At 42.7% G+C, this 15298-nt stretch overlaps 1 protein-coding gene across 1 annotated transcript in view; it reads right to left on the bottom strand.

Moving 5' to 3' along the window:
- Nucleotides 1-3133: 3133 nt before the first annotated feature.
- SEPHS1 (selenophosphate synthetase 1) overlaps nt 3134-15298 on the bottom strand; it is a 108271-nt gene continuing 96106 nt past the window's right edge. Inside the window, exon 4 of the mRNA XM_069227524.1 lies at nt 3134-4496. Coding sequence (XP_069083625.1) covers nt 4282-4496 — 215 coding nt within the window. The 3' untranslated portion in view covers nt 3134-4281. The remainder of the gene's footprint in view (nt 4497-15298) is intronic.

The following is a 15298-nucleotide window of genomic DNA, read 5'->3' as shown; positions in this document are numbered from 1 at the left end:
TGCAGTCGTTACCGCCGACGACAACAGCATTGTCGACAAAGAAACTCTTGTCGACAGTATAGAAGTTTGTGATAAAGGCCTCACAGATGGAGTTGGAGGTGGAAACTTTTGAGGAGACTTTAGCAGATTTCTCCTTTTTTCACTGCCTGACAGCCCATGGTGCCTCAGAAGTCCCCTGATCAGACATCACCCTTTTTTAGTGTGAGAAGCTGTGTCACTTTCCTCTGAGGAGATGTCACCATGTGGTTTAGATTTATGTAGCCACAAAAGACATGTTGCTTCTCTATCTCTCAGGGTCTTGGTAGAGAACATTCTGCATACCTTAGTCTTTAGGCTTGTGGTCAGGAGGGAGGCAGTAAAGGCAGCTTTTATGTAGTTCATCCTCATGTAATCTCTTCTTCCCACATGTTTTGCAGGATGAGAAGAGCCCCTTTTTAGTAGTATCTGACATCTTGAGGCTTTTAGAAGCTGAATTAAGGAAAACTGAGCGGAGATGAGGGAGACTCCCACCTCATGACAGGAGGCAGAACATCTGAGAGACTGGACTTCTGTGCTGAGGGTTCTAGAAGATGGTGTCACCAAAGTGACTGGACTTTGGGTCTTTTCTAACAAAGCAGATACAATGTAAAGTGAATACACTTTGGCATTGTTTTCTATGGAAAGTTTCTCCATACTGCTATTTTAAGGTACCGTGTAACTCCCACTTCGACTACAGGAATGATTCAAGCATGTGAATCTATGAAAGATCCAATACTGGAGAATCTGTATACAAGTTAAACTTGAGAAATCGTGACATCTTGAACCTTTGGAAGTTACTGAGCTTGAAAACCATTGACCCCTGGATTAAGTTGTATCACATTACAAAATTATTATTATTATTTTTTTTTTTAAACAACATAAGCAACCCTGAAACCAAGTACCTTCAAAGAGCCACTGACCTTATATAATGTCTGAGTTTATGTGTAATCTCTCATCTGGCACCAAAAGAATAGTTTTCATTCTTATGATCTTAACCGCTGGCTAGTAATCTCAAAAAAGTAGGCTTCTGTTGCTTTTTAGGAAGGCATGGAGTAGAGCCTGGAGTGTCGGGGGCAAAATTCTCATTAGTCCCAGTAACATTTACCTCTACTGGGACTGAAAAGGATATACAGTGTTCTTTATCAAAGGTTTGTCTATGTTGCACAAAACCCAGTTTATGCTAAGAATGGAATACATAAGAGTGCCCATACAGCATGGGCCTAAGCTAAGGGTGCAGACTGGCCAGGCAATTGTCGGCCACAAAGTGTGGCAAGACAAAAGCAATGATGAACACAAGGACCTCAAAGTACAGCTTAGAACAGACAACCACAAAATTGGAAACAATGACTAAGGCACTTAAAAATGGATCTTCGTTTTCTGTATAAAACAAAAATCAAGGAAACAAATATTTGGAGACGTGAAAAATTACAAATTCAATAGCATATTGTATTTTCCACTGGTTGGGTGTAGACTGAAATTTAGGGCGTGGTGCGCAAGTGATGCAAAACTGCATAGGCTAACGTTGGATTGTTGCGATGTCCTTGTTGGCCTTTTCCTTTGCATGAAAGGCATACCTGCAAAAAAAGCGAACCCAAGTTCTTAGGTCTCAACAAAATGCTGCAGGTTTTACATAAAATGTTAAAATAGGAACAAACTGGGTTGCAAGCATTGGCAATGACAACAGGTCTGGCTTTAATGTGCTACCAAATGCAAACAAAGACATGCACAAGGTTGCCTTTCTGCCTCCCTTTGTCTCATGTTAAGCACATTAAAGCCAGTCTCATCACTTAAGTTGCACTCAAATTGCAGGCTGCTCACACAGCAGACAACGCTCACCCTACACCAAGAGATCACTCACCCTGCACTCACTTATAGAGCGCGTACCCTATACTCACACAGGCATAGTGCTCACCCCGCCTCAAACAAAGACACCACTCATAAGACACTCACAGGCACAGCACTCACAGAGACGTACACCCAGCGTTTGCCTACATTCAAACATAGTGGTCACCCAATGCTCACATACTGCTGACAGTGCTCATCCTACACTCAGGGTGAAGCAACCTCGAGAGGCAGAGGCAGGGACCAGCATGGAGGACGAGTCAAGTCCTCAAGAGCAGAGTGGCCTGGTGAAGAATACATAGAGAGATGGGAGGGAAGCATCGTAGGACCTTTAAGGGAGGCAACAGGTGGAGAGTGGGCGAGGTGCAGGTTGGAGGGGGAGAAAAGACTGCATCGTGAAACTAGCATTGGGGGGGCAGGGGGGGAGTCGTCAGGGCAACATTACTAGAGTTGTTGGACACACCCACAGCAGTAGACCGGGGCAGCCTGGCAGGGGAAGAAAGATGATGGAGGACAACATAACAGGCGCTCACTCACTTTTTGTGATACATCAGTATCATCAACCGGTCCCTGATTAATTCCCCTCTGGGCCTCTACAGCAATTCTGAACCTGTTAGCACAACGCAGAGTTAATCGGACCTAAGATGGCTCTGACAATCTTTAGACACTGCAGAGACACCTGTAAATGCCATTGCCGCTTAATGTGGAATTCTGTACAGTTTACTAGGTGTTACGGAGGTGATGATAATGCTCAAATGATTACACATTAGATCCCTACCACCACCTGATGACTTCGAATATGTTCACCCACGGGACTGGCTGTCATGAAGTGTACAGAGGGCTTCTCTAGTTGCCACCTTGAGACTGTCACTACGTCAAGCGTATCAGTGTCATCTAATAACATGAGGGGAAAACTCTCTTGGCAAATAGCACTGCAAGCTGATATAGGGTTTCCCTCGCATGCAGCTATGTTACGTTTTGAAGCAGTGACCAGAATAGGTGAGGGAAAACTCCTAGGGAGTCAATTAGAGTGCAGAAAGCACTCATTTTTGGCACAAGGATACAAATTCTTCCAATTTAAATCATTTATGCATATCCACCAACATGTGGAGAAAGGCAAAGCACCCCTCTGTATAACTCGAAAAGCTCTTTTTTGGTTAATCGCATCATGTCGGGCGACAACTACAAAAAGCAAAACCTAAAAATGTGTACTGTCTCTCATTTGTTCCTTTAATCACAGTTTACCACAAACAAGACAATAAAGAGCACTCGCTTGTACAAGAGCAATAAAAAATTAAATATTTATTTGAATAACAGGGTTCAGGTTCGAACTGTATTGTTGGCAATGTATATTTTTAAATTGATCACAAAAGCGTGCACAGAAAGAATCTGAGCATTAGAAACAGCTGCATATGTTAAAGAAACAAAAATAAACTCATGCTATCGCTATACAAAATATAAAATGTTAAACACTTTCAATCACGGACCCGAATGTTTGCTATGGGTCATATTTTAAAAAAGATGTTACTATTCATATACTGAATGTTAAATGGATGTCGCACAGAAACACATTCCATCGTTTGGTTGTCAAGATATTTTCGCACTTTTGCGTACATTGCAGGCGAGCAAGTATTTCAAGGTTTACACGTTTGCTACTAATAATGAAAACATGAATAGTACGGTAAAGAGTAACGTATAAAAGAGTATCCAAAACTAAAGTTCTTTCCATGCAAAATTCAGTGCTTACGTTTTAACAGAAGGCACCCTCTTAACAATATTACTAATAAAAGATATACTTGGTGATAGGCTACATTTCAGACTGAAATTTATTGTGCAGTCTTTTACTATAGGAAATACTCATTTAATTTTCTACAGTAGATACTCGGGCATCAAAAGTTTCGACTCATAATATTTCCAAGTGAATTTATTCTGCACAAACGCTAGAGGGTTACACAACTAAAAATGCAAAGCACGAATATACTCCACTTTTGATCAAGTGGGAAGTATATGCGTAGTGTGCTTTTTACAGTCCCAATAGAATGGGGCCAGTAGCAAAAGGAACTCATTGCTCGTTGACACTATAGTGATGTGTGTGAGAAACAACCATTAAGAGCCACTGCAGCAAGAAAAGTGTCTTAAGATTCAAAATGAATCATCTGTATTTGATAACAATGTATTTCTTCAATTTACAAGCTGCCTCAAAATTAGGTGCACCTTCAATTAATGTAACAGGAAAAAAGGCAATGAATGAATCATATTTAACTGTATTACGCATACCCTCTCGTAAAATGGCCTGAGGCCACTGAGAGGGTAGACAACTATATATATATATATATTTATATATTTTACAATTATTTCATTGTACTGTTCTAAGCAATAGATCTATTTAAAAACAAAAACAAAATGTTACTCGTTTCTAGATTATGAAGTGGCTCCAGGCGTTGGGTTCACATTCTGTGTGGCCACTTGTGGTGCAACTTCAATAATTCGAGGTTTGTCTATAATTCTGGCTGTACGGTTTCCTTTTTCTACAATTCCAATTATCCACGCTTGATGGCCTTCCCCGTATTTTGGAGACTTAATTTCAGCGCAGAAACGTGCCGCCTGTTCACGTGGTAGACATATCAGTAGTCCGCCTACATTTAAATTAAAAAAGGGAAAAAAGCAACGTGTTACTTTTAGAACATATTTCAAAGTCTACGTTTTTTGTTTGTTTTCAATAGGTAGCGAACCCTTCAACTGTAATTCAGTTCTGAGTAACGATCCTTCTCCAACAAAAACCTTTTAATTACTCATAAAAAAATGCTAATAGCGTCTCTCTCTCAACTTTACATATTCGTGCAAACTTATTACGTTTTATACGCATTTCGTATTTTGTAATTGCATATCTGAATCGCCTTGACCCAAGTCAATTCATCAGTAGCAAAACAAAATCATAGATCCCACCCCTCCTCTGCAGACTGTGCTGTGGAGTCCCTTAGAATCCACGGATGCACTTATGTCCATAGCCCCCTCTTCCCCCTCCACCACCAAAATAGGGTGGGGCGGATGTAGCAGCATTGCAGGGGCCTGCGTAACGCCTCTGAATATACTATTATAAATTCTTACAGTTTTCTTCACGGCATGGGGAATTACTGGCACTTAGGAAGAGTGGAAGGTTGTTACTGTCTTCTAAAGGAGACGAAGTATGCCACCAATCATGGAGACAGAAAGCAAACAAATGCAAGTTTTCCATGTATTCGACAGCCTCTGATAGAACGGATGATAACTAAAAGAAGGTAAAATAAATTGTAAACTAAACGTAAATCATTTTCAGAAGAAGCTTTGCATGGGATATACCTGCTATGTGTTCAAGCCTTACTTAGTGTATTAAAATGTAGGTGCACAACAACACTGAAGAAGTGGCACGAGTCTCTTGTTCATTTTGTCCCATTACTTGCATCTGCCAGATAATTTCCAAAGCGCAGACCTACTTCACGAGATTTCCATAGTATTATCCATGGTGTTTTCCACATTTATGTTGGCACATGGGTGCAAAGAATGGGCCTGGTGTACATCATAAATTGTGGGATATGCTGAAGATTTTCATACAGTGGTCAGGTGGTTGGAAAGGGCTTCTCAAAATTAGAAAACACTAGGCTGGTCATTACGATCCTAGCAGCTGCGGTGGTGGTGGTTGGACTGCCGCCAATGTGGCAGTTTGGCAGCCAAATTACGGACCGCCACCACCGCCACTTTTTGGCCTCCTGGCGGAGGCTGACGTCCTAATTCGCCAGGGCAGCTCTACAAACAGCGCTGCCATGGGGATTACGACCCCCCTCTCCATCGGTGTTTACATGGCAGTTGCCCTGCCATGCAATAGTGGGTGGAGAAAAGGAGCAGGGGGCCCCATAGGGTACCTGGCACTTGGCATGGGCAGTGCAGGGACTCCCATGGCCAGCCCCATTGCAGACAGTGAAAAGCACAACGGGTACTGGTGCACCCTACACACTGCAGCATTGCCACCAGCTCAATTATGAGCCTGCAGCAATGTTGTGGGCTGTTTCCCGCTGACCCAACAGGAAAGTCCTAATGGGGCCCACGGAAAGGGGAACGCACTGGCGGTAACCTGACCATGGAAGCTTGGCGGGCGGCCCTTTCCATCTGCCAAACTCTTAATGACCCCCTAGGTCTGCAACAGGCCAAACAAGAGTGAACTTGTAGGACCCGCCGAGGCCTCAAAGTAATAGCAAACAATTTAAGATGAGCTCCACCAAAACATTTTTGGGCACTGAATGCTCCAAGTGCTTACATTTTTTGCCCAAATCAGGAGCGTGCAGTCCACCGTCACAATTGCCAAGCTTCAACACGGACACTGCCCACTGCCAGCGCCATATTTTTGTTTAAAATCTCACAAACGAAAATAAAAAAGTGCCATGGCCCAAAAATCCTGCCATGGACAGAACCACAAATTAGTAGCAATCACAAAGCAGGCTCTTAATAAATTGTCCACAGAGATCTGTTACTGCAGGATTATGATTCACATAAAAATTAATTTAAATATCTAACACGCATTGGCAAAGCCAACAGGTCTTGGCAATGCAAGAGCTATTTGCATTGTTGCAGGTGTTGTCAAAGTCAATGTCTTTTTTACATGCTGGCTGGGTCATATCACTTTTTTGATTGGCATCAAGGAAATCAACACAGCGGGCTGGGCAAGCAACACAATAAAGGAGTGGGTGGGGAAGTGGGGCGAAGGTAAACAGTGTCTGCATCATAGCTCTTTGTTGTGTTTTGGTGAAGGGCCAACATAACCGGAGGGAGGGAGCAGATGGACAGGGATCTGCCTCTGCATTCAGTAGTAGCTGCTGTATGCAAAAGAGCCACGCGAACAAGAAAACAGACAACACAAACAAGGGCAAGCATGTAAGGGGATGAACCACTGGTGGGTAGTGGTGCAGAAGAAACAGACGGGGCTGGGAGGTAGGAGGGGAAAAAAGCAACATGGATGAAGAGACTGCCTGAAAACACAAGTACTCATATGGAATGCTTAAATACAAATAAAAAATTAGCTCCAAAAACAGGAGTACTAGAATGACACAAGTACTTGGTCCAAGCTTCTGGGGATGGCCAAACACAAGAATATGACCACACGCACGTATTCCATGGCAAGCGTGAACAAAGCAAATGAGAGTTACACTGAAACTAACCAATGGTAAGCTCTGGGTGCTCTGTAAGCCCACTGACTGTAAACAACATGCATCGAAGAGACAGCACATGCACTATCTAGCCGAGATCTAAAAACAAGAGTTCTCTCTGTTCATCAATACTTGAGCTGCACCTGTGTCATCAACCTGCCAACCCCATACCCTCCACATACTCTTCCATTAATGAGACACAAGCTAACACTGTTTCAACAGTCAGCCCACCATGAACTTTTCATTACAGCCCCAATAAGCAAAGAAAAACGAACAAGTTACTTACCTTCGGTAATGAATTATCTGATAAGAGACTATCTAGTTGCTGAGGAAATTCTAAGGTAAGGAATCTGCAGCTAGAAATCTCTAAGGTAAAGAATCTCCAGCTAGAAATCTATCAGATACTACAATTTCACTGACAGTTCTGAAACTTTTTCCCTAGATTTTTTCTTCAGTTGTGTGATGAGCTGTCCTGTTTGGGAACATCTCTGAAAATGACATCTTTACAATTGGGGCACTATGTCTAAGAAGCATTAACAATGGTAATAAGCCTGGCTAGTTATTTATATTGTATGCAGTATTTATGTTTGTTAGAAGAGCAGGATTTTGTGTAACATTTACTTGTATAATATATCTGAAGTGTAATAGACCCACAAATGTATTTAGAAGTAATAACAAAGGCACTGTAAGATTTTAAAGGCAAGTGTGAGCACATTAAGTTACATTTTTTAAAGTTGACCTCTTGGGCACTGAAGACGAGCTGAACACGTCCTTAGCACAGTCTCAGATGCTAAGGACGTAATCAGCCCTTCTTAACACCCACAGTCAGGGAAGCACTGGCACTCCACTCCTCACTGCTTCCACCCCAAATGCCTACACAGGGGCTGGCAGCAGAAGCGCTTCCACACCCAACCCCAACCCCTCCGTCAGCGAGACCATGCACCATCACGATACTGCTCGAGGGTGCGCTGGAAGCCATTTTGCTTTCATTGCATCTCGGAGAAGGACTCTGTTTGGTAAGGTCTGCTAACTGAGTGGATTGGGGAAATCGGACTAGAAGAGAAACACTGGGGAAAGGTAAGAGTTTTCCTTTAATCCTGGTGTGTCTCTTCTCTGTATTCTTGTTGCAGGTTCAAAGGTGGCATGAATGAACCACTGGACAAGGATACATTTATTAATGGGGAAAGCTGCCCTCTGGTTTCTGCCCTCCTGGTGGCAAATCGGCTTCTTGTTCTTTTTTTAGGTCAATCTGTCCCCAAGGTGGGCTGAATTCCACTAGACACCAGGGGTTATGCTCTTTATGTAGGGGGAGTTGCGCAGGAATATGAGATTGCTCCAGCTGAGGACGAAATATTTATTTTTTTGCCCCATAGCCCCCTCCCCCAGGCAGATTGGCCATTTCTGAGGCCAATTGACCCCTGGAGGTGGTTGGAGGAAAGCCCACTAGGTACCAAGCATTACATTGCTTGTGTGTGTGGGGTAGCAGACTCCTGGGTAATGATCACTCTCCCAAGAGGGCAACTATTTATTTTTACTTTCCGCAGGCCACATTTATATGCTGATCTGCCTTAGGCAAGTTAGAAAATTCACTAGACACCACAGATTTAGTTTGTGTGGGGAGCAGCCTGTTGGCTAAGCATTGCTACCACCAAAGGGACAACTATTTCTTTTTGTCCCCTACCGTGGGTAGCTCAGCCATTTTGTGAAGCTGATCTCTCACTGCGGATGTGGCAAATAACCTAGACACAAGAGATTTAGTAGTGTGGGGTTGAGGAAGCAGCCCTCTGGGTAAGGATCACACCCCCAAAGGAGGCAACAATTTCTTTTTGTTTTCTGAAGCAGCAGATCAGCCATTTTCTAGGCCTATCTGCCCAAGGGGATTGGAAAATCCACCCAGACACAAGCGATTCAGTTCTGTGAGCTTTTCTCCTCGTGCAAATAATGTTTAGGTGCATGGTTTCCAGGGTGGAAAGCACCATTAGATCACCAGAAAGGGGTGGCTAATGCTAGTAATTCACTAGGGATTGTGACGTGTTTCTGCAGCCCGTTTCTTAGTGCTCGACTTATTTCGTTGTCTGCATTTTTTGAGAATGTTGTAGTGTTGATTTGGAGCCCAGGACTACAACTCACAGGATGCAAGGGGGCAAAGCAGAGTAAATGGGGCACCCTTGATTAGGAACAAAGGTTGGAGGCAGGAAATGTGTAATCATAGCTACACTGCTTGTCAATAGGTGGGAGGAAGCGTTCGCTCCTCCTTAGTTGTGTGGAGCAAAGGTTTATTCTTTGTTTTATATTATTAGGCTTAGTTTTATTTACATTGTTCCACAGAATTGTTGATATACTGTGAGTTTATTTTTTTTCCATTTAAGGCCTTTGTGGAGTTGGCCAAGCAGGTCTTTGTTTCTGGGTTGCCTGACCTCCTTGCTTTCCTACAAAAGTGTTCTTTTTTATGGTATACTACAAGTGGAATTTGTAAATTGTGTAATTTAATTATATTTTCAGGAACATTTAAGAGTGTGTTTTGTTCTAATGCACATTTTCATTTGTGTTTACCACGGCTCACTGCAAAGCGTTCACTATTTGGAATGCTGTAGATTTGAATTTACAACTTTATTAGCTGCATTTGTTTTTCCTTGTTACTTATTTGTACACCTGTTTCTCTTTCAGTTATGTGTGGTGCTACCTTCAAAATTAATTTATTTTGCTCTGGCCACAGCTTAAGTCTTGAATGGGCATTGTGTTATGATGCTTTGTACGTGTTTTTTAAGTGGCTGCACCATCATTCAATGTTTCTTTGTTACTTCACTAAAAGTAGTAAGTGGCTGCCTTTCTGAGTTTGACTTCTAATATGTGGCCACGGGATGACAGAATACAAGTACTTGCACTTTGCTCTTCAAGTGTTTTTCACATTAATAATTTGTTTTAATTTTCTTTGAAAACTTTTCATTTGTGACTGCACAGTGTTAACTGGTTGATGTATTTATTCTAATCTTTTGCATCTGTGAATTTATTTACTTAGATTTTTTAATGTTGTGCAAAACATCTAATGTACATGGTGGTGAATACCGCTCACAGTTTATGCTCTGGTTGCTCTGCAGTTAGAATAGTAGTTGCATGGGTTTAGTAAGCAAACGTTTCTTCTAATGAGTATCATTGTCTTGCATCAATTTGTTTCTTTAACTGTTATACTTTCTGCAAATGTAGCTTTTGTTTTATTTACTTCAAAATGCCTGAATGCAGTTTTGCAAGACCTACAATGTGTTGCTTGTAGGTGCTATTTTCTTTTTCCCCCTTTCTAGTGGGATTTCTTTGTTCTTGCTGCGTCTGTGCAGTTGATCCTCAGACTAGCTATCTGTGGCAATAAGAGGCATCTTTTGGTTGAAGACAGCTCACTGTGTGGTTTGTAAAGGAAATTTCTCTGCAGTTCTTTGTATTTCAACAGTCATATTTACGGTTTGATACGACCACAGTTGATTGAGTTTTTGCTTGACCTAATGTACACTGATGTTGTCAGGCTGTTTGTGACAGTTTTACTAGTGTGGATGCCTATGGCTGACTGCCTAGGTGGTTGCTGGTTTGCATTCTGAATCTTCCCTTGAACATGACCTTGAGACTCAGTGCATCTCATGCAAGGGACCAATTACAAAATTCTGGTAGTGAATTTTCTGTCCAAGAGTAATCATCAGATGATTAATCCACTATTAGTGGAGATTAAGTGGCTCATTTACAGGAGTACAATGCCTGTTATGCAGCCTGATCAAGCTGAATTACAGCAATAGGCCACAGGCTTCACACTAAGTGCTAAATCATGGGTAGCTCCTCAGATGACTCAGCCTGCTTTCAGTGGTGTTGCAGGATGTGGAGTAAACCAGAGAACCATTGCCAATCAGTTTTGTCCCACTCTTTATTGGTGGCGAACTTTTCATGGATAATGCTACAGGGTTGGTGCAAAATTAACTGGGTTGTGACTGTCTCTTCTAGATTCAGTCGGTCCTGGACCCTTTGGAAGATTGTTTCTCAAAGATTTACTTTTCAGGTCAAACTATAGCTGTGGACAAATCTCTGGGCATGTTAAGAGCTGTTTACTTTGCAGACAAGAGAGCAAGGTATGGCATCAGGCTGTATAAGTTGTGTGAAAGTGCCTCTGGATATGCATATAGTTTCACTGTGTATATTAGTAAGGATTCTTCACCTGACCCCCATACCTTCCAGATGCCCAAACACTTTTGGAGTCGGTGAGAAAACTGTGTGTGTAGCTGGAACAGGAAGGCAGTGCCTGTGTACTAGAGGTTGGCTGGTGGTGTCTGCGTGTAGACAGCTGGCTGGTAGTGTATGTACTGCAGGCTACTGACAATGTGTGTACCGGCGGCTAGTTGCCAGCATGCACTCGATGGTGGTGTGCATACTGGCAGCTGGGGGGGGGGGGGGGGGGGTTGAGTTTGTGTGTGTGTGCACACACAGGTAGATGGCTTGCGGTGTGTGTGCGATAAGGTGGCTGGCTTTGGGCCTGTGCTGATCACTGGTTCACAGTGTGCGTGTAGCAGGCACTTGACCGGTGGTGTATGTACTGGCTATTGTCTTGCAGCTGAGTGTGTTCTGACAGTTGGCTTGCAAGGTGTGTGTAGTGGCAGTTAGCTGGCGGTGTCTATGAAGTGATTCACTGGAGGTTTGTTTGTAAGATGGCTGATGTCAGAGTGAGTGGTGGTGTGACTGGTGTGCCAGTTCAGAGGGAATATTAAAGTGAAGGGCACTTGAATTATGCGGTTTGTTAATGTAAGTGTGGCACTGTGTTGGGCCCAGGGATGGTGGCACGCCAGAGTAATTTCAAAGTTGCATGGCAGTTAGTTCGGAAGAGTACATCATTCAGTATTATCACTGGAGGGGAAGATTAGTTTAAATATGTATAGCCTTACCATGGTGTGCAGGGGGATATATTTTTTAATAGTACCGAGATGATTCTCCTGATATTCTGGGCAACTATAGGGAACATCCCTGGTACAGCTGCATTTATTTCTCAAAAAGGGGGAAGAAAAAGGTTTAAATATTCCTCAACAGGTATCTCATATTCTTTTCTCCACCCACATTATGATCATTGCTGTAATGCGAACATTCCTTTGTGACATTAGGGAATAGCCTCACAGTGATGCGGTTATTTAGTGTGTGTGTTACCCAATTCTTCATGTCTTCCTATCAAGCTGACCGCAAGGAATCTTATCGTTTAGACGCTTCGTGTTTGCTTGTATTTCAAGAGCACATTATTCATAACCTCATGGAATGGTTTATGGTCCAGTTGTACGACCACTTTGTTTTTTGACTCGCAATTTGCAATTTTTTCGCGTGTCGCAAAACAAAATGTACAACAGTGTCAACCACACTGTTTGCAATTCGCAAATGGGTTGCAAGGGACCTGCCTCATGAATATTCATGAGGCAGGTTGCATTTTGCGACCCATTTGTGAATGGCAACAATCACAGGCATGGTGGCATGCTGCGGTCAGCAGACCACCATGTCAGTGAGTGCTTTGTCAATAAAGCAATAAAAAAAAAAAAACCTGCAGCCTGTTTTCCTTAAAGGAAAATGAGATGTATTAAAAAAACTAAAATTAAAAGTTACCTTTTAATTTTTTCCAGAGTAGGCAGTGCCTGCTCCGAAAAATGTTGGCACCCACATTCACAAAGAGAACCCTTCCTATTTGCAAATGGGTTACCACCAATTTGAAATTGGTTGTAACTGACTGTTTTGTGACCACATTCATGGTCACAAAACAATCCTACATAGGCCTGCGAGTCTCATTCCCAATTTTGCGAGTCGGTAAGAGGATACAGACTAGCTAAACAGGGATTGCATCGTACATCTGTCCCCAAGTTTCCAAATCATGTACTACTCAATAACATTTTCGGTGGGTTTATTTTCTTGGAAGTGTCTGGTTAGTCTTGTGTTGTGTCTTTCACCTATGAGTGCTTCTATGTTCATTTATTCTTTCTCTTATTTTACAGGTTGTCATGCCTATGTATATAAGTGAACAAGGGCAATTAAGCATGAGATGACATTCTGTGAATTGCAGTTTGTTAGACCATTTAGATGCCACAGAGTCTGGAGCACCACGTCCAGTGTATTACATCTCCTCATGAATTTGCACACATTGCATCCTCCGCAAGGGGCATGCCCCATGCAATAAGGCATGTTCCATGGGGTATGTCCTCTGCCCCTCATCAAACTGTACCAGGGCCTTTAGCGAATGCAGGCACTACACATCAGTAACCGTGTGACAGACTGAGCCCCACTCAAGATGGCACCTGTAGGAAGCAGGCCTGGTGTGTGGTGGACACCTATGGTGTTATCTTATACCAGGTCCAGGTATCCCCTATACCAGGGCTCTCTAGAGGTAGTTGTGGATGCGCAGTCAAGACTTATCTAGGAGACATGCAAAGCTCATGCAACACTCCTATAGCCACACAGCAACTTATCACACATAAAAGAACCACAAGGTGTTACAAAAATAAAGGCACTTTATTATAGTAACACAACACTAGAATACTTATAGGCAGTTTCCCCCCAACAAAGGCAAGTAAACACTAATTATATACATAACAGCAATCAGTAGATTAGCATAAAAGCAACAAGCTTTGTCAATTCTTAGAAAAAATAGAAAGGGCCCTAGGGGAGGTTCAAACCATATACTAAGAAAATGGAATGCAAGATAGTCCCCCACCCAAGGATATGGAGATATTAGAGGGGAGCTGGAGGAACTAGGAAACCCAAGAGGTAAGTACCAGAGTGACCCCCAGTGACTAGGAGAGCAGAGGTAAGTTCCTGGTTTTCCCAAGGACTAACAGGAGGACTCAGAAAAAGGATTGTATGAGAACAGGAGTAATGCTATCTATATTTATCCACCTGCTCCATCTTGACCACGGACTCCATTTTGTCCTTAGCTTAGTTTTAAACGCCGACACATTGGCGGCGCAGGTATTTTTCTGCACACAGCTTGTTAATGTTTTTTCACTTTTTCTAACCAGGGAAGGGAACATAACATGGTGGAGGAATACATATAAGGACGTACCAGGCTGAGAATGTTTATGGTAGAACAGGGTACAGCTCGGTCTTGGAAAAACACAGTGAGATCTGGCCAGTCTCTAATGTGTTTTTTCAACACTGACCTGGTACGTCCAGCACTTGAATTTCATAACTTAATCAAAGGGAAGGGGTTTTTTAGAACCTTCCTTTTAAGTCTATTTAAAGTATATAAGGTGGAGAAGCTTGACAACTGGGAGAGAAAGGAATTAGTCTCTGGGGCTAGACGAATTGCCCAGAGAGTAATCCTATTGGGGCTGTTCTTTTTTTTCCCCTCTCGGTTGTCACTGGTTCTACAACTTAAAGTTGGCAAAGGATGATGTTGGGTTCAAGCCCCATAGTGATGCATTTTTAATTCTTATATCTAGCTTTGCGCATGCATGCATGAATACATAGTCACTATATTATTTTATATATATATATATATATATATATATATATAAATATTTATTGGTGATGTATTGCATTTTCTTTCATTATTATTATTATTGTTCCACTGCTGTGATTATTTTAAGAGTTGCACATGTGTTGCTGTATTCACATTAAGTGCGCACATTATTATCTTCATGTAACCTGGGAAGTGCCATAATAAATTCATTATTCAGACTAAGAGTGCTGGATTCTTTGCATTCCTTTCACTTCATTCCCTCTTGGTCTGAAGTAAGGCAGAACAAAAGGCCCAGACAGGAAGAACCCAAAGATGGATTTCGGAAGAAGAGGACCTGCAAAAAAAGGGGACAGAGTCCACTCCACGATGGAGTGTCCAGTGAGGGCAGGAGCCACTACCCACCCTTGTGTGGATACAGAACTAGGTGGATGAGGGGAGAAGAAGACCAGCTGTGGAGCCCAGGAGGTAAAGAGCAGTCCTTGGACCAGTGCAGATTGTGTCCCATGTCGGTTGTCTGGACACAGATGGTCAGTGTTGCAGAAGAACTACCAACAAGCCTTGGCAAATGCAAGAGGAGCAAAATAAGAGTTGCAAAGCTGAAGTGGACCATCAAGGCCCAGGGGACTCAATCCAGGGAGGGGAGTCAAAGGTGATCCTCAGCAGACAGGAATGCCAACAGAAGCAGTCACACCCACCACAGGCAACCCACTGGCAGCAGGCACAGCAAGTCGCAGTGAGGCCGAGTCAGCACACTTAAAAAGGAGTCCCACTTCATTGGTGCAGCAGTGAGGAGACTGTGCTT

This window comes from Pleurodeles waltl, chromosome 4_1 (genome assembly GCF_031143425.1).
Source record: "Pleurodeles waltl isolate 20211129_DDA chromosome 4_1, aPleWal1.hap1.20221129, whole genome shotgun sequence".
NCBI lineage: Eukaryota > Metazoa > Chordata > Amphibia > Caudata > Salamandridae > Pleurodeles > Pleurodeles waltl.
This window is presented reverse-complemented; position numbering and strand designations above follow the sequence as displayed.